The 24423-nt window shown below is 36.6% G+C and overlaps 1 protein-coding gene across 1 annotated transcript; it reads right to left on the bottom strand.

The window, feature by feature from the left end:
* Positions 1 to 20002: 20002 nt before the first annotated feature.
* LOC113287592 (dof zinc finger protein DOF1.4-like) lies at positions 20003 to 22152 on the bottom strand. The gene has a single exon (XM_026536382.1). It carries the CDS (start codon positions 21851 to 21853, stop codon positions 20783 to 20785), a length of 1071 nt encoding a protein of 356 aa, XP_026392167.1. The 5' UTR covers positions 21854 to 22152; the 3' UTR covers positions 20003 to 20782.
* Between the last annotated feature and the right edge of the window lie 2271 nt (positions 22153 to 24423).

The raw sequence follows: 24423 nt of genomic DNA, 5'->3' as shown, positions 1-24423 counted from the left end.
GCGCCGTTAATTTTGATGTATTATACATCCAACGGTCGCTACAAGCTCCCTTCTATCTCGCCGTCAGATTGATCTATCAATTCCACATCCAACGGATGAGCTTCGCAAATCATCAAGCTTGCTATCCCCGCCACACACCCAAGCACCTAATACCTATACCCATCAACCAAACACTCCCCTCCTTCTTCTCCATCGACTTCACCTCCCTCACCCCCGTCTACAGAACCACTCCCCATCGCCTGCACCACCATCATCACCTCCACCACCTTTCTCAACCACTCCACAACCAAACCAACTACAACCCATCTCCTTTCCCATCATTTCCCTACCTCTCTACCTATCTATTTCATCAATCTCTCTTCTTTTCTTTCTCTGAAACCCTAGGAGAGAAATTAATGAATTAGGTCGAGTTAGAAAAGCAATTGGAAGGCATGGAGAGGAGCAGGAGAGTCAGAAGAAGAATGGGTCGACGCATGGAGTAGTTATCATTCCATCAAATTAGGTAAATCAGTAACCCTAATTTCTCTGATTTGGGGGAAAATTATTGTAACCCTAATTGAGTGCTTGTAACTATAAATAGATGTTGTAGGTGTGTGTAAAAGATATGCCTGGGCTAGCCAGAGCTTCACCCAAGAGGACTGGACTAGCCAGTTCCTCAACTGTGTTATTTTCAATTGTTTTGCACTGTCAATTATGTTCATGATGTTTTAATTCCATCTGCTAGGGTTTAGATGAAGCTCTAGTTTGTTACTTATTATTCATGCTAATGGCATTAATCTTGTTGTGCTTAAATGTTTAAATTGAAACTCAGTCTTAGGGCTTCAACACTAGCCTTTCACAGTGAATGTCATGCATCCATTGTAGTTAGAACACTCCAGTGTTGTAGAATGATTCATTACACATCTTGACCCTTTGATTAGCTGTGCCTTAAACAGACAGCTGATGCTTTGGAGAAGATACCTTAGCTGTTGTGATTGATTTATTCATATAAGAGGTACCTTAGATACACAGAAGACTTGCATCTCCCCTGTTATCAACTATAAGGAAAAGGTTAGGATCACTAGTATAATAACTAGTATAAGTTAGTGGTGGATTCACTGCCCTAGTACCTTCATTCTTAGTGTTTACACTCTGTGTTATTTGGCTCACTGCCTTTGTTTCTTTATCACTGTCACTGAAGTTCACATTCTTGTTTACTGTCACTGCTTAGTTTAGAATAGTTTAGGAAACTTAAACTTACACAAGCACTTGCACACACTACATCACGACACCGTGCACTTGCGGTTATAACATGTAGGCTTCTTATTCTCTTATTTTACACACATTCCCAAGCCTACCAGTTAACGACTTGAAGAATTCATTGGGATTGTGAAGTCAAACCGATACTACTTTCTTGTAGTTGTGTGATCTGATCTTGTTGGTTCTATCGTATTGAGTACAATCGTAACAATTGGTTTGAGATTGATATCTCCGATAGGCAAGATATAAAAGTAATCACAAAAATCTTCGTTCCATCGTTTGTGATTCCACAATATCTTCTTTCTCCGCATCGATTAAGATTATTGTGAGGTGATTGATAATACTGAGCTGTTCTTCGGGAATATAAGTCTGGTTTATCAATTGGTTCATGTTCACCTTGATTTATCAAAAGACGGAACAAAACTCGTAGGTATTTCTGTGGGAGACAAATTTATCTAAAACCGTAGACTTTTTTGTGTGATACAGATTTGTTAATTAAAGTCTTCGATTTTGGGTCGTAGAAACTCCTAGTTGTGGGTGAGATCAGCTAAGGGAATCAAGTGCGTAGTATCCTACTGGGATCAGAGACGTAGGAGCGCAAATGAACCTTGGATCAGTGTGAGATTGATTGGGGTCAACTATAGTCCAGACCGAAGTTAGTTTGTAGTAGGCTAGTGTATGTAGTGGCTTAATACAGTGTGTGTTCAATCAGGACTAGGTCCCGGGGTTTTTCTGCATTTGCGGTTCCCTCATTAACAAAACTTCTGGTGTCTCTGTTATTTTTTTTCCGCATTATAGTTTGTTATATAATTGAAATATCACAGGTTGTGGGTTTGAATCGATCAATTAGAATATCCAACCTTTGGTTGTTGATTTACATTGATTGATACTTGAACATTGGTCTTTCGTATCGTTCAAGTGATTTTTATTGTATTTAATTAGACTCGCATATTTCTATTTGCTTGAGTAAGAATTGAATCGAGAAAGAGAGATATAACTCCTTGATATACTTTATTGAGATTGAGTCTAGTTGATTCTCTTGAAAGTATATTGGAGTTAGTCCATACATATTGTTGATCGAAATATTGGGTGTGGTTGTTGTACCCCCGCTTTTTCAATTGGTGTCAGAGAAGTCAAACACGTTTAAAGACCTTACAAGTCTGTGTTTGTAGCGATCCGACTCTATGGACAAGAGTACTATCTCTGATAAACGCATCACCATAAACAAAAGTTATGTCTCGACAATTCCAACGAGACAGACAGTGACATGTATTATTCCGATTATCCTTCAAAAGAGTCTATCTCTTTTAATGAAAGGGAAACAACTAAAGAGAGTGAACTGATTCTAAATCTTGCTAGAATCCAAGCTGATCGGTTAAAAAAACATGTCGAAGTCCTTCTTGATGAAGTAAGAGACTGCAATTCCAAAAACACTGAAACTAAGATTTCATCGATCCTTATTAAATCAAGTCTTGAAAGGGATATCTTTGAAATTGAACATCGTCTGAATAAGCTCTCAATTCAAGGATGTTTCATAAAGTCCTCTAGACCATCTTCATCAACTTCCACTGTAAGCAAGGAAGTTTCAGAAGTAAAATCAGAATTCCTTTCTAGTGGAAAAGATATGCCTATAGCCTCTCTTAATCAAGAATGTTGCACATCACATGGAAGGAAGAAATCTCCAAATATTGTTAAGATGGTACCTTCTAATGATCAGAAAGTATGTCCTTTTTGTGATTCAAAAGGGTCTGTCAAGCAAAAGAGAAACTCTAGGTTGAGTAAAAATTCCCTTGTTCGACTTCAACACACCTTAGACAAAGGTGTAACTGACTTTCGTATGTCAAAGCCAAGTGGTTTCAGCACTCACCCTGTGTGTCCTACCAAGAAAGTCAGTTCTATGAGTTCCTCAAATGTTCTGATGCAGAACAGACGTCTTAACAGTCTAAGAGAAGGTCAAAAAATTTCCATTTTCAAAAAGGGAGTTAATAATACTTTTGATATGAACAGGGTATTAGGAGAAAAGGGCAAAAATGATGATATAAGAAATAACCTAAAGGATTTACTTAAAAGTTATAAAGAAATCGTCAACACGCTGTCACTCTCCTCTAGCCGAAATTCTTCAGGTAAGAATCAATACTATGAGTCATATGTTTATAAGAGTGATTTTTATGACAACTTTTCACATCATAATGGTTTTCCTCAAACATTTCGAAAGAAGAAGGATAACTAAAAACAATATTCATTTAATGAGCTAATGGCTCATACTTGTGTTAATTAATCACAAGGTTGAAATCTCACTTACAAAAATCCTAGATGAGTGAGAATCATTTAGGTATACTTATTGGAAAAGTGTCTCTGATTATCTAGTTGATTTCTTATCGCTCTTAGATGGATTATCAGGTAACACTTTTACATGAGTATTTTTTTTTTTATCCTTCTTTGTGTTTTGGTTTTACTTTGGGTCTATGTCTTCAATCTTTGTTTTTGAAAAACTAAGATGAATGGATTTTTTTTCAAACAACAAGGAGATGTATCTTCACAAACAACCTTTTTGGTAGGAGCTTTGTGGACCCTCTTCTTACGGGCACACGTACGGTTTCGGGGTTCTCTCTCAAACCAAACTTGTAAACCCCAAGTCTTTCAAAACTTGTTTATATACCTATGCTATTGAGTTATCAACTCACTCTAGGTATCTTTTTATCAATGGATACTTCTTGCACTTGGGATTTACCTGAAGACTTTGTTGATAATGCGGTATATTTCGAATTCGATAAAAAGAAGGGAACCTTTGTTGAAGTTGAAGGATCTTTCCATCAATCTCCTGATTCCTACTCGGATATTGAGGGGGTTGAAGAGATTTCGGCTGAAGTGGTTCCCGATTTTCCCAAAAACTTTGAGGATGCAAAGAAGCAACTTGTTGATACAATGAAGTGTCTTGATATGGTAAAAACCGAGTTGAAAAAGGTTAATTATGACCTTGTTCTCATGAAAACTCATGTTGAAGAACTTCTCAATAAGGATATCCACCCTAAAGATGCTGTAGAATCTGAGAATCACAAGCTCAAATACCTCAAGACTCGTAAGGATCGCGAACCGTCTATTTGACCCAAGTTCGTGTTCGACTTTGGCATAGGAGTCCACTTTGTCTTTAGCTTGTTGATTTTATTTTTCCTAGTAAATCTCCTTATGAGAATTTTATTCAGAATAACTAGAGTTGGAATAGCCATTATTGTGATTTCACATGGCTATGTCCAACGTTTCATCTTTTATTTTTTTTAGATTTATTTGATTAAATTCTAAAAAGTTGTTAGGAAGATGATTTTTGCAGTATTAATATTTATGGTTTTATATATTGCAAACTTGTTATGGGATATGTGTGTTTGCGTCCGTGAACTATGATTGTCCCATACTTTGTCAAAAGTTAAGTCTTTCGTATGTCGATATGCATGTATTGATAAAAGAATGAATGAGATTTTGACATTACAAAAGTTTGAAGCCTATTATGTCATTTATGATGGAAGATAGGATTAACTTTTGTTTGCGAGGATTATGTCTATTGTATGTCATTGTGCAAATAGTGATGGAAAATAGAATGAATCCTTGTCTATTCCACAGTATTGATCTTTCCTGATCCATATTTTATGTATATATTGTGCGGCTCCGTAAGTTTTCTTATGTCAAGCATTTCCGATTAGATTAATCATGGGTTTTCTTGTGGTTAATTTAATTGAGTATTATTTCGACTCAAATTCATATTTGTATGTGATTTGTCATGTCCAAAGAAATCCTTCTTTTCTCTTGAAATTAAGGTCGCTCTTATTGTTCTTTCGGGAATGACATATTATGTGGGAGAGTTCTTAATTGAACTTGTGCTTAATTGACAAATCTTTGTGGGGAGTGCGGCTGTGGAATATTATAAGGGTTATCTTGTATATTTATAAACTCCTTGATGAAAGAATTTAGCTTCGGCTTTATGATTGCATCTAAATAAGTTGATATGTGCTTGCTTTTGGTCAAGAAATGTCTCTATGGAAATTTTCATTAGGATCCCGTTTTCGTACCTTTTCCAATTTTATTGACAAAAAAGGGGAGAATTAATGTGTAGTTCACACTAAAAATACATATGGTTTTCGGATCATTATGTAAGGGGGAGTGGTTTCCATGTGAGATAGAGTATTGACTAAGGGGGAGTGATACATATCACCATAGTATTGTTGTCGAAGTTGTGATACAATTGAACTTTTATGTTGTATAATAATACTATGACACTGTGTAACAATGATTGAGAATTTTTATTTTCTCATTGTTATAGCTACGGATTTTCAACAACGATGATGCTGAACTTACAACCTTTGGAATCATTGGAGTACTTGGAAGTGACGAAGATTTTGAGTAATGTTGAAGATTAGACATATGAAATAGGATCTACAAAAGTTTATTTATCTATTTTTGTATTCTATATTTATTGATAGTTTTGTCACTAAAATTGACAAAGGGGGAGATTGTTAGAGCACTGCTTGGTCGAACTCTCATGCGTTGCTATCTCAAGCATGTTTTTCAATGTTAGTGATCAAAACTATAAGTCTTGATTTCTAGTCTACTATAGCTAAGTCTCGGACTAGGATAGAAAGTATAGTTGAGCTCAAGAACTCCATGGCGATCATAATACAAGACGAAGAACTACTCAAGGAACTGGTGGAACTTCATCGACTAAAAGGTATGCGGAGACTTGAACTTATCTATCACTCAAAAGTCTATCTACTCTATCTCATATCTTGAGACAAAAGTCGTTTTACTATATAGACTTTGATTATACACATTTGCTATTTCGAGCCAAGTTTATCTCGCTTATCTATTTCTCGAAATATGTGTTGGTAAGCTTTCGCTTTGGCCAAGTCCATCTTTACCTAGTGATGAGAGTCATATTATGTTTCAATTACTTGAAAATGGCTTTGACGAAAAATAGTTTGTGAACAACAACTATATAACGTCCTCTAAGAATATTTCAATGATTGAAATGAGAGTTTAGATTATATAACCATTGTGTGGTAACACATATATGTATAAGTCCTTATTCCTTGAACCAAAGTATGCGTACTTTGTTGATCAGGAAAACCGGAACAGAGTCCGCGTACTTAGGTTGATTATTTTGTAAAAACGATTATTCGTGACTTATACTGATATAAACTAAGGAATGCAAGTTTGCAAACCGTGGCTATAAAATTCATGAATTGATTCGAGTGAATCAAATCGTCTTTGCTTCGATTATGTCTTGTATACTTCTATAAGATCTAAGCAGTTGAACAACTCTCTAACTAGTTCATTTGAGTCATTTAAACTAGTTAAGGCAAAGAAGAATATGGTTGATATGAAAGTGCCCATATGGCTAACCATTTGGTGCACTACTGTTGAACCAACGAATGTACATGTTTGGATACGGTTACACAAACTTAAAATCGTGCATTTCATTTGTGTGTAACAAGCTAAGTTTTTGATCTAACGGTTGAAAGATATTAGCTTGAATCTAATCAGGTTTTCATCTAATGGTGAATATCGAATGATTTGTTACTAAGCTAACATTGATTGCAAACCCTGATTTGAAAGACTATATAAAGGAGAACTCTAGCAACTGGGAAACTTAATCCCCACACCTCATGTGTGATACTAGTTGTCTAAGCTATAGTCGATTCTCCTTTAACCTTAGGTTTCTACCGAGACCCTGAAGGTTAACGACTTGAAGAATTCATTGGGATTGTGAAGCCAGACCGATACTACTTTCTTGTAGTTGTGTGATCTGATCTTGTTGTTTCTATCGTATTGAGTACAATCGTAACGATTGGCTTGAGATTGATATCTCCGATATATAAGTAATCACAAACATCTTCATCTCATCGTTTGTGATTCCACAATATCTTCTTTCGCCTGCGTCGATTAAGATTATTGTGAGGTGATTGATAATACTGAGCTGTTCTTCGGGAATATATGTCTGGTTTATCAATTGGTTCCTGTTCACCTTGATTTATCAAAATACGGAACAAAACTCGTAGGTATTTCTGTGGGAGACAGATTTATCTATTACCGTAGACTTTTCTGTGTGATACATATTTGTTTATTAAAGTCTTCGACTTTGGGTCGTAGCAACTCTTAGTTGTGGGTGAGATCAGCTAAGGGAATCAAGTGCGTAGTATCCTGTTGGGATCATAGACGTAGGAGTGCAACTGTACCTTGGATCAGTGTGAGATTGATTGGGGTTAAACTACAGTCCAGACTGAAGTTAGTTTGTAGTAGGCTAGTGTCTGTAGCGGCTTCATACAGCGTGTGTTCAATCTGGACTAGGTCCCGGGGTTTTTCTGCATTTGCGGTTTTCTCGTTAACAAAACTTCTGGTCTCTGTGTTATTTCTTTTCCGCATTATATTTTATTATATAATTGAAATATCACAGGTTGTGCATTTGAATCAATCAATTAGAATATCCAACCTTTGATTGTTGATTTACATTGATTGATACTTGAACATTGGTCTTTGGTACCGTTCAAGTGATTTCTCTTATATTTAATTAGACTCAAAGATTTCTATTTTCTTAAGTAAGAATTGAATCGAGAAAGAGAGATATAACTCCTTGATATACTTTATTGAGATTGAGTCTAGTTGATTCTCTTGAAAGTATATTGGAGTTAGTCCATACAGATTGCAAATCAAAATATTGGGTGTGGTTGTTATACCCCCGTTTTTTCAGACTGAATGGTATTCAACAATGAAACTATATGAAATCTAGAATGACAATGCACATGTAACTGAATGATTCTTTGTCTCTCCTGAGAACATTGTTCCTAATTTGATTGCCACTAATTTTATTGTCTCAAATTACTGAATGTATTTTTCTCTCCTATAAGATATGTTTCTAATTTTGGTTTCTGTTTCATTTATTTTTTTGTCAGGATACTGGAATTGATGGCAAGAGCTGGTTAAGGTTACCATGATGCCAATGGACGACTTCTTTGGGGGATGAAAAACTTTTTTCATCCAAGGTATATATAATGCAGAATAACACTTGCTTATATTTAGAAATTGCTGAAAAACACAACCTTTGTCATTTGATTATAACCATATAAGGAACCATGTATTTTTTTAGGCTTAAGCAGTTCTTTCAATGTAAGAATGATACTCGTATATACTTACGTATGTGAATGAATGAAGAGTATGTATTTCAGAATAATTGAATGAATGAATTCCTTGTGCTGCTAGAATGAAAATGTATGTATTTGTAGAATGAGATTGAATTATGGGTTTCAGATTCAGTATTGCAGGTTCAGAAATGAATTGTAATGCAGGTTCAGAAAGTAATTGTATTGCAGCTTCGGAAATGGATTGCATTGCAGTGCAGGGTCCAATTATGGGAGCTTATTTATAACAGTAAAAAACGTTTTTTTTTTGGAAACTATATTATTTATCAAGGTCGAATCAACGTTATAAAATACGTTAGTTATTAGCACACCTGGAAAATTCATTACTTTTACAGTCAATCGTCAACGTCTAAAGCCGTTAGTCTACATGTTATAAACGATAGACACGTGGAAAACGTCAAACGTTACAGTCAGCTGTTACAAATCGAATTGTTACAACAAGCTGTTATAGCAAGATGTTATATCGGAAATGTTACAATCAATCATCAACGTTTGAAGCCATTACTTTACACGTTAAAACCGATTGACACGTGTCGTACGGCAACCGTTACACCGGGCTATCACGGTTGTGAATCGTTACAGTTACTGTTAAATCCAATTTGTTACAATCAACTAAACAACGATTAAAATCACTGTTGTAGATGTTACAACGAAGGACAGGTGGTAATGGGTCAAACGTTATATACAAAGTTACCGTTACAGTAACTGTTACACCGAACTGTTACAGGCTAATCGTTACAATATACGCAATAACGTCTATCTGTTACAACCAAATAACATCAGATTAATCTTGTGCTGACTAGATAACCGTTGGTGTATTTATTCCAACGAATGAAACCGTTATTTAATAAATTGTTATTGTAACGAAATGAACTGTTGAAAATATATTGTAACACTTATAATAACGACACATTTCCAACATTTTTTTGACGTTACAAACTTACAATATATAAATACTAACGTTTTTTCAACGTTAAAAGTTCCCTGATTTTGTGTAGTGAATACAGACATATAAATAGATCCCAAAACGCATTAAATAACTACAACATTATATTTTGACTAGCACGTGTCAGCTAAAACAACAAAGGCACAACAGAAAACCCAAACGACCGAAACAAATAAGTGAAAATAAAAAAGCACAAGGTACTTACGATATTTCGAAGAAAAGGGACTTTGGTTCTCAGATTCATCCTAATCTCAGCATTTCTGCCGCCCGGAGAGTAATCATGCACAGAATGATCTGAATCGGACATGCTCATCGCTCCCAACATATCCGAAGGAGTGTGAAAAGTATGCTTAGGATCCAGAACCACTCCTAACGATAGTCCGACCCAGATGGCGCCCAACAAGATCAATAATTGAGCTAGAAGAGGGTGACCCCATTTTTGGAGCCTATGAAGAAAGCGCGGGAGAAGTATAAGCAACGCGAATAGAAGGAAGTCGCGGGATAGGTAGTATGCCAGCATCCCGTTTCATCTTCTTAGCCAGACGATCAGGAATCCACTCGTGTGTAGGTAGATTAATATATTCTTCAATAAAAAGAGACCTAGTCTTGCAGCCAATAAGCGGAGAACTCTAAAAAGAATATAACACAAACTAATAAAAAGCAAACGGATATAGAAACTAGCCAAAACGAACACAAAAGAATATAATGCAAGGATAAATACCTTGGCAGACAGAGACTTGGTAGGAATTTCCAACTGTTTCAGTGTGGAAGGATGCCCTCTCTTCGGGGAGCTAGATAAAGGAGGCAAAGAGCTGCGCTTTTTAGCTTTCTGGGGAGGTTCATCATCCGAAAGGGGGTTCCATCTGGTAACTAAAGGTTGAAGAGGGCGACCCTTAGTACCCGAAGAAATTCTATATTTTTTGGAAGTCTCATCATTAAACCTCACCCGACCTGATGCATGAAGCTCCTTGAAATCCGAATGGGACAGAGCCAGAGGAGGATTCGCGTCTCCGAGAAGGAGGTTCAGCACGTTTCGGTTAACACCATAACGATACACACGCTACTCATTGGTAATACCTACCTTCCACTGATGAAGGGGCTGATAAAAATCAAAATGATATTATCGATCACTATCCAGAGACCTTCCTTGAAGAAAATATGGTTGAAACTCTTGCGAATTTGTAATTCTTTGTCCGAAGAAGCTTCTGGAGTATCGTAAGGAACTCCTTGATCAAAACCAAGCTGACAAGCAACGCGAATAATATTGTACGCCTCAGATGAAAATGTTCCATCGTGAAAGCCAGGAAGACGACCCGACAAGATAGACAAAACAATATCAAAATTCTCAGAATCAATCATATCCACTGAACTAAGCCTCATTGGGGACTGGATAACAAAATTATAATGCAAAGGACCCCGAGCGGCCATCCCGATAAGATAAAGGGTTAAAATCGCTACTTTTATTCATATAATCCTTAAGCTTATTATTGGGAGGAGATCCCTTCTTATGATACAAATCCATCCGGGGTACTTCCACCAATTGCTTGGTGCCGTCATCTCGAGTGACCTCTTCCTTTTTCACGAGTTCAAGAGGGAGGCTTATATAAAGGAAAACACTCCCAAACCCATACTTGAATGAAGTTAGCGGGAACAAAAGTCTCTACCTCATGAGCATCGTCCACACGACGAATATCACGCGCCAACAAATCCAAATGATGGTACAAACCACCCAGGAACATAGGACGAGCGAAACGAGATACCACGAGACATTAATATTTCTAAAGGAATCAGATTGTTCTTAATAGTATCCCGGGAACTATGCTTAAATACATCATGACATAACCAGAAAAGGATAAACGCCGCCAACTCCGCCCGATCCAATTCCCCTTCAGTGGGGGAACACCTTTTCGCTCGTCAGAGATCACAGGAGCCCAATATTTTATCCAGCATGAAAACGAAGCACGACACTGCCCGGACCTAGATTTCTGATTACTCTTCACCCCTTATATTTTTTGTACATCATCAGATTCCTCGGCGATAATTGCCTTTGGGTGAGCCTTGATGGCGGATGCCATAAGATTGGGTGAGGACGAAATATTGGTCGTAGGACCATGTGCCACAGTCATGGAAGCCTTGATTTTTTTCTTGTCTCCGTTCTTTACCTTCTCCTTCCTTTACAGCCTCGACCTTAATCTCGCCTGGCAGTTGAAAATTTACTGACTTTGTCTTGGCCAAAATCAGGTGGTCGCGAAGTTCCCCATCGCTCTTATTCATATCCTTAAAAGTACAAGACTCAGCAAAGATGGTATCACTATGGATGGGAAGTCCAGTAAGCGCGACCACATCCTCTAGGATTAGAGTCGTCTCAACCCAAGAAAACAAGAATGTATGCGGATCAATCATCCAACGAGCGAACAAACGCGTCAAGCTATCGTGATCTCGCCGAACATTCCTGTACCTGTAAATTTCTATGGAGGCCTCTATGCCTAGAGATCGGATGATCCTTTTATAACCAAGATTGGAATGAATATATTCTACCCATGGATCCCAAGCAGGAGGAGATTCAGCGGACGAACGAAGAGCGGTAGAAGGAAAAATATAGTCTCCCCTGTGGGCTGCTAGGCGAGGTATTTCCTCTGAAGTGGAAATCGGGGATACATCCGCTTGGGGACGAATGATCCAACCATCAGATGAGGATGGAGAGAATATATGAGGGTTTAACATACGAGGAACCCAAACGTCATCCGTCGGAAAAAGAACCGAACCATTCTCTGTTGTGGGCGATCGCATGAGATCCTTGATATGGCGATTACTTCTTATCTCATCGAGCGTATAAGAAACAAGTCTGTTAGGCGGGTCTCATTCAGGCGATTCATCAGCCATGGTGTTTGGTTCATCTGAGAAGAAGGAAAAACGAAAGAGAAAGACAAAAAGAGAAAATAAATGAAAAGATAAGAAGAGGGACCTCCCCTATTTATAGAGGGGTAAAAGGTAAAGACAATTACTGAAAAGGATAAGTAACCGCTGCATCTCAAGGGTCATGATTTTAACTGTCTAGGAATTTCATCAGTCGTAACCTCCAACTGACGCATCAACATGTGACTGTTGACCTGGTCTATGACCAGTCAACAGTCAGGGGACTATTTTAATACATGAAAATAATTAACTCTAAAAGAAGTAGCTCCTTAGACTATTAAGGATTCTCCTTAAAGGAGTTAGGGTACTAGGTCCAACCCATGGGATAATGGGTGGTCCTAGCCCAAGAAGGGAGGCCTTGAACTAGTTGGGCTTCGTCCTAAACAAGAGAGGAAGGCGTTTTCTTAGTTCCTTAATAACTTGGAAAAGAGGAAAATGGTAGTTTTGTAATATATTAGTCTTATGGATACTTATCCATAAGAGGGGAAGGAAAGATTACTATAAAAAGGGAAGAAGGCATACTTAGAGACCACAATTGATTCACCTTATCTTTATTAACCTCTCATAACCTTGGGGGTACTTGATGTGATTAGGACTAGTTCCTCCTTATCACTTTTACCCTATCAAGAACAACCCTCAATCACTTTTTCGACTTTGTGACGAAGTTTTTTCTACCGTGATGAATTCAATTTATGCAATCTAGAGAGAAAATATCATATTTGTAACTTCTAATAACACAAATGAAAACTGAAATAATGAAAACATTATAACAAAAATCCTATTACAAATATTATTCTATAAGTTACATCCAGTTACAACATCAAATGATTCAAAATAATTAAAAAATTCATCTGAAGAAAAGCAAACCAGCCGATTTATTTTTATAGCAATCTAAAGACTGAACAAATTAATCACCAGAAGACTCACCCCTATCTTATTTCAAAATCATCCAAAATTATTCAAACCCAACCCACCAATATCTTTATGAGTTATTTTCAAAACCCATTAGAGTACCAATGAAGTAAGATTAATCACCAATAAACTGGAGAAGTTAAATCCTTTTGTAAATTCGGTGAGATCCATATTTCATATCGACAGGAAATAATAAAGCTAAACTACTCTAACTTCAGATGACTATTGACTCGATGCAAAACAAGCCATACCAAGGTTAGTAGGTATATTGATGACCCTAATGGAAGAAGTAGAAGAGGAGAAAGAAGGTGGAGGCGGCAGTCGATAAGGAGAAAAGAAATCTCTAGGTCTTAGGCTTAGTCTGGTCATTCCAGTTTAGCATCTAGATGCGTTAAATCATTCCACGAAAGATAGATTTTGATCGCGCTGACTGGAACATCGCAACCATCTCAACTGTGGGTCAAAAAATAAAACAATCTCGCTGAACCATTCCGTCAAAGGTAAATTTTTTGCTGCGCTGAATGAAACAACACAACTATCTGGCTACTAGTTAGCATTCTAGATATATCTGGAGAGAGGAGTAGAAAAGAAAAATATGCACCGTTTTTTGTCTAATCTTGTAGTAAAACTAGCACCATACGACTTAGCCTTATGACTAATGGAATTTTATAGTTCTAATCCATGCACATGATCTAAGGCTAGTATTTTTACAGTACAAACTCACTCAAGATTTATCGATTTTTAAGTGGTTTTTTATTAATCCAAAACCGAGCCATTTATTACCGGTTTCCAGCTTTTCTACCAAAACCAAACCAATCAATAAGTGGTCCGGTTCGATTCATTCAATTTCAATTTGGATCAGCCCGATTCTTTGGTTTTGGTCGGTTCGTGTACAACCCTATCAGCGACCCAACTATTGGAGATGTTTTTCTTGTCTAAATGTCACATTATTGCTACAAATCAAAACTTTAACATGAAAGTCCTGTCACGACCTCCATAAGCTTCTCGTAACTCCAAAAGCTTAATAGTTAATAACTTAATGGGAAATTAGCCGCATGCTCAAAAAAAAAATCCTTATTGTTAGGCCCACGATTAATTTTAGTTTCCGTGACATCCAAAATTATCCGAAATTATTAAAAATCGCTGCATAGGTCGTTATACATACTATTTTTTCAGGGGTATAATTGGTAAGCAAACTTGAATATAACACATTTAAAAAACCGCGTCTTGGAATTTAACAAATTTTATCTCGTTGGAAAGCTTTTTAAGAGAGCTACGTAACGAGCACAAACAACATCAAATTTTTATTTTTCACGAAAAAATCGGAGGTGATCATCATTTTAGAATTTTTTTTTGAAAATTGACTACATGTTTGTTATGCAGCCTCCAAAAAAGATGCATAACATAATATGCATACACCACAAAAGATGCATAACACGTTATGCAACCATATTTTTGTTCATGCATCTATTATTTTGGTTATGCAGCTACTAAAAGGATGTATATACCTGAATCCAACAGAAAAAGCAGACGCATAACAAATTATGCAACCATTTTCTCGACTGTATAACAAGTTATGCATCTATAACAAGTTATGTAACCATAATGCATAATACATACAGATAAAGTTGATGCCTAACGCGTTATGCAGCCATATTTTCGGATACATAACAGATTATGCATCCATTTTCACGACTGCATAATATGTTATGCAGATATTATTATAAATGCATGACAAGTTATACAATATTTTTTTATTGTTGGTTTCGATACTAACAAATAAGTTGATGCATAACGTGTTATGCAACTATTTTCTGGACCGCAGCAATAATCCAAAACCATCTTACGTTGTAGCATGAACTGTTACACTTATAATTTCCTTCTAACCAACACCGATCCAAAAGCACTGTGTGTTTTCGGCTTCTGGCAATATCTGTGGGCATGTTGCATGTTGAGCATTGAGCAGCAACAGCTTCACATGTCATTCACAATGACTTTTCTAGTACATAATCCTGCTAGCACTAAACACCACCAACTCGGTGATATTTTGTAGGCTTGGTCAAAGTGTATTCAACTGCTCATCTTGTAGCCACTAATGTCAGGCCACATCAGAAACACTAGGGGACAAACTTTGTTCAGCTCGACATATTTTATGCCATCTATCGGTCAAACCTACACTTTTAGTCTTCTCTTCGTCTTCTACGGCGACATTTCCTTCCTTTACCGGCTGTTTCCATAAACACTGAGTTTTAGAGTGTTTAGTTGTCTAATTGATTAAGGAAATCCGGGTTCAAGTAAGAAAAAAGAAAAACGTAAAGAAAACGAAAACAGATTACTAATAAGACTACACATAATTTCATCCATGATCGATAAACACATTGGGATATACTAGTAATATAGTACCACTGATTACAAAATGCAGTTACATTAGACAACTAAAACCCAAATCAACCAGCAGTAGCAAACCTTATTTCTTCCCTCTTCATCATCTCTGAGATCGACTTCTGTGAATTGACGTCTTCAACAACTCCATTTCATCTATGAACCTTAGCCAGCAGCAATAATTCATCAATCTCTTCCACAAGCAACCATCGCTCGTTTATCTCAACCACTGATTTTGTTTTTTTGAATTCTCGTAGCTGCCTCTCCTCTGTCTTGATTTCAGATCGAACCCTAGAGAAAGAGACATACGATCATGGAAGATGATATTATCGTCTCTCTGAGACAGAACGAGGAACTGAGAGTATTTATGTAGAAAAAAAACGAATTTTAGAATATGAGTTTCGTAGAAATTTTATCCCAAAAAATAAGTGCGCGTTTGAAGATTTTTATCCGTGGGTTTTACGGTGAAGAAAATCTGAAAAATTGATTTCCCTGTAGTTTTTACAATACGATGTTGTCGCTCAAAGACCAAGGAAACCTTACCACTACTGCCGGCAAGCAGACATACAACGGCCCAAGACCAGATCGGAACTGCTATGATATCTCGATCAACTAAAGGCCCAAATATCCTAAGCCCAAGTAAACCGAGCCCAAGCTACCAGAGATATTAAACTCGCAAGCAACTTATTCGTGCGAACCCTGATTTTGGGCATATCAAAATCTTTCTAGGCATACCAAACAATAGTCCCATCTTGGGTGACATTATAAGGGGTACCCTATGGGTAGTTCAATTACCTATATACCCTTAATACAAAAATCTAAAATCAGTTTTCTAAAAAATCAAAATCAGTTTCCCTTACCATCTCTTCTTCCTCCTCCTCCTCTAGCCGAACTCTTCCCCCTCCTGCGAAAAAAAATTCATCATCGTGATTAATTGTCGATTCGTAAAAATTTGATCGTCGATTAAACTCAACCACATAATGACTCGTACAAAGAAAAGCAGGGACTAGGCAAACCAAATCGTCTTCTAATCCATCAATTGAAGAAGAAGAACCAATTGAAGATGAAGGTGTAGAAACTGAAAATCAACCACCAATTGAACCAGAAATTGAACCAACTGCATCTCCAACTCCGGAAATGAGGATAAGAAAGCAAGTTTTACAAACCCAATCTCCTATTTGCTGTTTTTCATCGATTAAATGACGGTTACAGTGCTGGGTTCGGCTCAAAATTGAGTTGCGTTTTTAGCCGAACTGTTCTTCACAAAAGCTTCCTGTAAGTGTATATGAACAGTTCGGCATGAAATTTCATGAAATTTCAAGCCGAACCTAGTCACAAATAGAGATGCATAGGGGTTCGGCGTATTCGATAATCATAATATGTGTCGAACCTAACATATTAACGAGGTTCGGCTATTACGATATTCTCAATATGTGCCGAACCAATAACAATATTTTAACCCAAAAAATAACAAATTGATGTTCGGCTCATACGATTTTCGAAATATAAGCCGAACCGGTAATTATTTTTTTCCGAGCTATTCAGGATGTTGTTCGGCTTACTATGAAACTTTCATATAAGCCGAACTAGTGTCTAGCAAACAGTTCGGCACATGCAGTAAACAGATTCAGTAAGCCGAACCGTTCATCAATTGGTAGATTCGGCTCATAGATGTGAGCCGAACCTCAACCTGTTTCGCCGAACCATGATTCAAAAAACCTAACTTTTGATAATTGAGAGCTATAGAAGTGAGATTAAGTATAGGATATAAGTGTACCTGTGTATTAGAAGCATTGGGTTCCTCATCAATGTCTTCATCATCAGGATTTGGCTCATAAAAATCATCATCTTGAGTTTGTGTTTGAGTTTGAGCTTGAGTTTGAGTGGGTGTAAAATCATTCTCATAATCTAAGAAATCAGCCATTTCTGGATTATTGTTGTAGTTGATATGTATTTTCGTAGGTTTTTTAGATGAATGATGACCCTCCTCATCCTCCATTGAATCAAGAATTAGAATTTTCTCACTTTCTCCTTCTCTTTCTCTCCTTCTTAACCAAACCAAAACTTTGATTTTTTTTTTCCTCAAATTTTTCATCTAAACAACTCTTATAATTCTGAAAATTAATTTAATCACTAAAAAAAATATTTAATCACTAATCAAGATTATTAACACTAATACGTAAAGGTCAGATTTGCCATTAATTTTTTTTTGGATTAAGGGGTTATCTGATTTTGCTATTTCACAATCTTTTTTGTCTTCATTCAGTATGCCTTGAAAGATTTTGGTATGCCCAAAATTATAGTTCATTCTTGCACCCTTGCCCTTACCATTTGTCTCATTTATGGATAGAACCATAATGATCTTGAGTCTTGACTGCTAATTTTTTTGAGGACCCTGCTTGGAGTAAGTTAATGAGTTTGGAATGATATTTTACTGCTTCGTTTGCAGAAATAGACAATTTACCTCGTAAATCATTATTAAGTGCCCGTTTTTGGTGCACCAAAGAATTCATTAAATTACAAGTGTTCCCTAAATCAATTGATCCCACTAATAGTAAGTAATTGCTAAACAGCAATACTACTGTTTGATCTTAACTTTTACTCAATTATTTGAGGGGACCTCAAATAATTTACAAGGTTCCTAACAGCCTTCTTCACAAGTGAATATAACTTAAATAAGAGAATACAAAATAACAAGAACATACTGTAAGAGTACAATACCGAAAAATTCGAGAAGAGAAAGAGAAGGATTATCGGAGTAAGACAAATACAAGTATGAAAAAGATCCGATTAAATCGGAAGAATGACGATTTTTCTCGGAATTAAATTCCAACCATTTAGTTTGTTTTTCTTCTTTAGAAAGAAATGCTCCCAAAGTAGGAGTGATTTGCTCAAATCTCTTATAACTAGTGATGAAACTTCCGTCGCCAAAAAGACCACCTATGGAGATTCCGTCGTCGGATAAGTTGATGAAGATTCCGTCGCCGGAGACCACCAAGATGAAGATTTCGTCGTTGGAGAGCATGGAGAGTATCACTATTGATCTTAAAACCCAACCCAATAACCAAGAATCACCATTAAAGCGAAGATAAACCTCAAAAGAGTAGATAAAACCACCAAAATGGTGTAGATAAGTAGAAAACATAATAAAAACCAAACCAATCTACTAATTAACCTAGAAATTAAGGAAAAATGAAAAAATCTGCTCAGAGCAGAGAAGGGTTGTTTTTGATGGTTTTGTTAAAGAAGAAGAGGGAGTGAGAAAGAGGAGAGAGAGGAGAGAGAAAAGGTTTTTTCTAGGTGTGATACTTTTGTCTTATAGATTCGTCAAATACTCAACAGCTTTTGTCAAGAACAATACTATTAGAACAACGACTAGATACTGTACACCTTCAGAAGCATGATCCAGAAATTTCGTTTCTTTATTCTGTGAACTGATACTCTGTCTCACCCTCCGATCATGCAGGACAAAGTGGTACTTTTGAGTGACAAAGTGCGTGGTACTTTGAAGTAGCAAACCTCAAAATGAGAAGCTATAATTGTGCGTTTTATTCAGTGAGGAAGCTAATGAACCAATGATCGCGTTATTAAATGTGATGTCATCTGGAGAACTATAGCGTAGTCCTTGCATATTTGGGGCATGAGGGTGCAGAAATGTAGTCGAAGAAATAAGGATACCACAACAAGAGAAAGAACTGGAATAATTAAAGATTGATGTTAAGTTAGGGTTTGATGTGATTTTGATTGCTATGAATTAATGCTTCGGGGTGCTTCCCTGTGTGATTAGTCGTCACATGCATATGGAGAAGGGAGTTGGAGAACTTTCTTAATTAGTGCCAAAACAACTAAAACTTCATTTTCAACCAAAAAGTATACATAATTAGCAAAGTACTACTGTATTACATTTGGTTGAATCTAAGGGTTATGTAACCAAAAAATTGAAAGATACAACGTCCACTTAAGTAGTTTCGATTGCACATAATATCATCTTTGAAATTGTTAATGTGTGTTTGATTCCTCAGTAATTATTATTGACGGCCATTCACATAATTAGTAACTGTTGCAGGAAATTTGGATGCAGCTCCATGCATCCGACCCTATAGAGCTTATATAGGAGTATTTTCTTTTAGCAACCCATACTACAGAATATCCTAGCACTAGCAGCCTCATTTGTATCTTAGGAAATTAGGTTAGAAGTTAGATCACTTACAACAAAGCTCTCTTTATGTACAATAACTGAATTAGAGGGGTGACTATTGAGAGGCTACTTATATGGAAGGTTAAGTAATCACCATTGCATGATGCAAACAAACTTACTAATTTATAGAATAGCTAGCTAATTTTTATGAATAAATGATGAAAAAACTACTAAAAGGAGGAAAAAAGAAAAACATGTTGCTAAATGGAATCACCTAAAAATAACTGATGCATTAATCAAAACCACATAAATTAAACAATAAAGTCCATAATATTGCTATACCAAATTAACACCCCATTTTTCTCCCTTCACCAAAAATACCAAGAGAAGAAAGAAAAAAACACTCAAAAAACCCAAAAAAATCATTAGTTCCTCATTTGATATTTTCTTCTTTGAGGACTAAAACATGTATGATCCCAATGTATCTCCAAATAAAACCTCGATTGGCAAATACATTATTATCAAAACAAATTAAAGGGCAATGTCATGCATATTTACATACTAGAATTAATATTAATACTGGTCAAAAACTTATTAATTAATATATAAAATCTCTTGAAAACACTCTTCCTTGATCAAAGCTAATATATGTTGTTGCCGACGATCCACGTGATGAATATAGATGGATATCGATCATCTAAGTAAGATGATATAAATGAAGAGGATCTGACCGAGGATCCTCTCGTAGTAAAAAAGAGGTAAACAAAAAAAACTCATCAACCATGGTGAATTAAAATACCAGCTAGCTGTGTCATGTAGTATTTTCTATATACTGACACAAACACTCGATCCGAAGTCCTTCCGCCGCTCATTATATTTTCCAATGCCAATTCTTCTGTATCCCCACCCTGTGTCGTATCCGCGAACTTGATGACTACAAAGAGAAAGGAAAAGAAAAGAAAAGAAAAGGATCTATCTAGCAAGCTAAAAAACGCATGCTAGACGGAAGAAAGAAAGAAAAGAGTTAAAGAGGATGTAGTCACAAATGAATTTTCCTTCCGTTAGTCAGATCAAAGGATCGAGTGACACTGTCGATCCATAAAGATCGTCAGACCAATTAGTGGTACCACCACCACCACCAACACTCAAAGAATTCCAAAAGATAGTAGAATTATTGTCAGAAGAACCGTTCATATTATTTTGTTGATCATTCATCAACGATGAGTTCTGATCAAAAGGAGAATTCCAACCCAATTTGTTTTTGTTATTCCCATCTTCAATTTTCACTGACTCTGCAACTTTAACACTAACCGTTCTTGAATCATTCTCTCCCACTTCAAATGGTAAATCTTGATAATGAGTATTACCAGTAGGTATGCTGGTACTTTCTTTCACACCACCCCAACTCAATTTTTGATTCTCAAGACCTGAAGTTACTAACGTTGTTGGCGAAGTAGTTGAAGTAGTTCCGAATAACGAAAAATTTGAAAGAAGCGAATTCGAACTAGTACTGATAGGATTAAATACATTTTTATAACCGTTAATATTTGCACCGCTACTACTTAAATATGTAGAAGAGAAATTCAAACCCAAACCACCGAATTGAGGTTGAAGAATATTATCATAACCATTATTGGTTTCTCTTGAAAAAACAAAAGATGGCGGTGACCTAGGAATCGTAAGGTTATTTATATCAGATAATTGATTACTTGGTAAGTTGCTGTAGAATAAAGAAGTACCATGATGACTTGTGGAAGTTGCGGCAGCTTTAGATATCCCAATTATCTGATCACGGTTATTATGATGACTCTGTGTTGTTGCTGATATTGATGATGAATTAGGTTTCTTGATTCTTTTGTTTTTACGACAACCGCCACCCACCGGGACGTTACGTAAAGTACCACCTCTTGTCCAGTAACGTTTACAAGCTTTGCAGAAATGACGAGGTTGAGACAAACTGTAATTGTTGTAGTAACAGAATTTTGTGTTTGAAGAATCACAACGAGGGCATCTTTGTACTGCTCTTGGATTATTATTGCTATCCCCTGCTTGCTGATTAATATTACTTGTTAATATTGCTGCTGCTGCTGTCTGCTTACTTTGATCCATAACTCTATTACCAGTTGAAGCCATCATCTCTAAAACCTCATGATCGGTAGTCGGACTTGAAATGAAGAAAAGAAGAGAAGAGAAGAGAAAGAAATGAACGAAGAGTTAAGGAGGGGATGAAAAGAATAACACCTCAACACAGATATTCCTATCCAAGTGCTAAGATACAAAGTAGTCATGTTATGTGTTTAATAATTGAGTCTTAGAGAGAGAGAGAGAGAAAGAGAGAAGGTGTGTGGCCATTCGTTATTAGGAGAATTAGGAGAGAGAGATGGTTGCCATTATCTATTTATTCCTTTTCACTGTTACCCAAGAAATTTTCTTGTTGTCTTTGAAAAGAATCGGTTAGATGAGTTAAAACAATGAGTAAACAGACAAGGCAGCAGATGGCTACGTGAGTTTCCGTATATTTATTTTTTTCTTGTATGATGAGTTGGAACGCGGGAGGATGTCATGTATGAATGTCGTACTGCCGTTGGGTTGTGTATTTTTCTGTAGCCCTAGCTACTAGTCGCTGCTCCTGTTGTTTTACCACAACTGTATCATTTGGCTTGAATGTTCACTGTGTCATTGTGTGTATAGCCATTCTTTGATTAGTTCTGGCATTCACTATTGGCTTGTCTTTACCTTGTGAAATGGGAAACCACGAGGTTCATATTTATTTGTCAAGAAACTCAAGGAACTCAAGTTATGCAAATACTTTGTAAGCCAAATTTGAGCAGAACCTAATAAACTTGAGTGCACGATACACCTACTATCTGCGGATATGTGGTTCAAGATAATCGAACTCTCAAGTTTTTCTTCCTGTTTCCATCCCACCCAGACAAGTAATATCTTCAATTTATGGCTAGCTTGGCCGGTTTGACATCATCCTAATGAACACTTTCTCCAGAGATGTCACTTTTTACAATTCCATGTATTATTATTTATGAAAAACGTATATAACTAATTAAACCCGATGTTTCAGCAATGTCTAGAAATATTGGTATGAGTTTTGCCTAAGCCGGATGATCACCATTCCGGTGTTACTTCTGTTGCCGCCTGGGTGAAATTCACTAATTTTAACCCACAATAATACCCGTCTCTCCTTGGATTTGGTATGTGTGAGGAGTTTATCTCTGAGAATGTGGGTGTTGGATAGAATACGTAGCCAACAACAGCAAGGGACAAGAGTCATAGCTCATTACGTTAAATTTTAATTGATATCTAATCCTCTGTTTTACACTTCCTTCCACGTGAAGGATCCATTGAGGGTCACAGAAATATATTCAATTCCGTCTACAGTAAAAGCCAATTAAGATTGATTAAACAGGATTTGAGGGTCTTGTTGTTTAATCTAACATGTGCTAGCTAATTCTTTCGGAGCATTAAAATTAAAGAGAATAGATTGGAATGAATACTGCTTTGTTATTATTATTGTATACAAAATGCAGAGAGAGCACAGAAGCAGATAATGAATCCCATCAAGTTCAAGATTAATAATATACTCCTAAGAATCAACATTTACAGACTCCCGACTTAGTTCCTACATTCTCTTATTGCACGTTCTAAAAGAAAATTCAGACTCCAATATAATTTGTGTACAATTTATGGAAGAAAATAAAGAAGAAAGGGAATCCCAATAAGGTACAGTTTCAATTGCAAATCCAAGACAGGAAGACACAAGACAGTAAGACAACATGTATATCCCCACTTCCAAATTAGGTGCAGCGAATACCAAATATAGTTTCATCATTCGCATTGATCCAAGGCTCGCTTTCTACCTCATTTATACGTCTTATAATTGCAGATTTCCAGCAGCAATGTTGTTAGGATACGGGCATCCAACTCAAAACCAATTGACAATGAGTGGAGAGGTCTTAAAGGATTATAAACCGCAAGATCTTAGATTGTCCAATAATGTGGGACTAATAATCTCAACATGCCCCCTCACGTGTAGCCTCGTTGGGTCTAACACGTGGACAATTAAATCGGGTGACGTGGAGTAAAGGCGCGGTCAAAGACTCGTCGCAAATATCCTACTCTGATACCATGTTATAATCTAAGATCCCGCGGTTTATAAGATCCTACTGTTGAGATTATTAGTCCCACATTGTTGGGCAATCTAAGATCCTGCGGTTTATAATCCTTTAGGGCCTCTCCACTTATTGCCAATTGGTTTTGAGTTGGATGCCCGTATTCTAACATGGTATCGAGCCAGAACGATCTCTCTATTAAACCATAGCCTCAAATTTTTTTCTTCTTCATAAACCCTAGTCGTTTCATCCTTTTCTTCACAAACCCTATTCTAATCTTCTTTTATTTCTTCACTTTCTCTTACTATGAAAACCTCAGCACAAAGTAGTCCAGCTATATCTGAAGTAGGATCTCCAACAATTGCTGCTTCCACGTCTATTAGTATTGGTTATCTTATGCCATCTTCTGGAAAAGCACCGTATTTACCTTCCTCTACCAAAATAGTTCTCTTGGATAGAACTAACTTTCTCCTCTGGGAATCTCAAATTGTTCCCATTCTTAAGTCTCAACGCTTTTACAAATACCTTGAAGATACGTATGAGGTACCATCAAAAGAACTTATTGATCCAGTTACTGAAGAA

The sequence above is a fragment of the Papaver somniferum genome, chromosome 6 (assembly GCF_003573695.1).
Source record: "Papaver somniferum cultivar HN1 chromosome 6, ASM357369v1, whole genome shotgun sequence".
In the NCBI taxonomy this organism is placed as follows: domain Eukaryota; kingdom Viridiplantae; phylum Streptophyta; class Magnoliopsida; order Ranunculales; family Papaveraceae; genus Papaver; species Papaver somniferum.
This window is presented reverse-complemented; position numbering and strand designations above follow the sequence as displayed.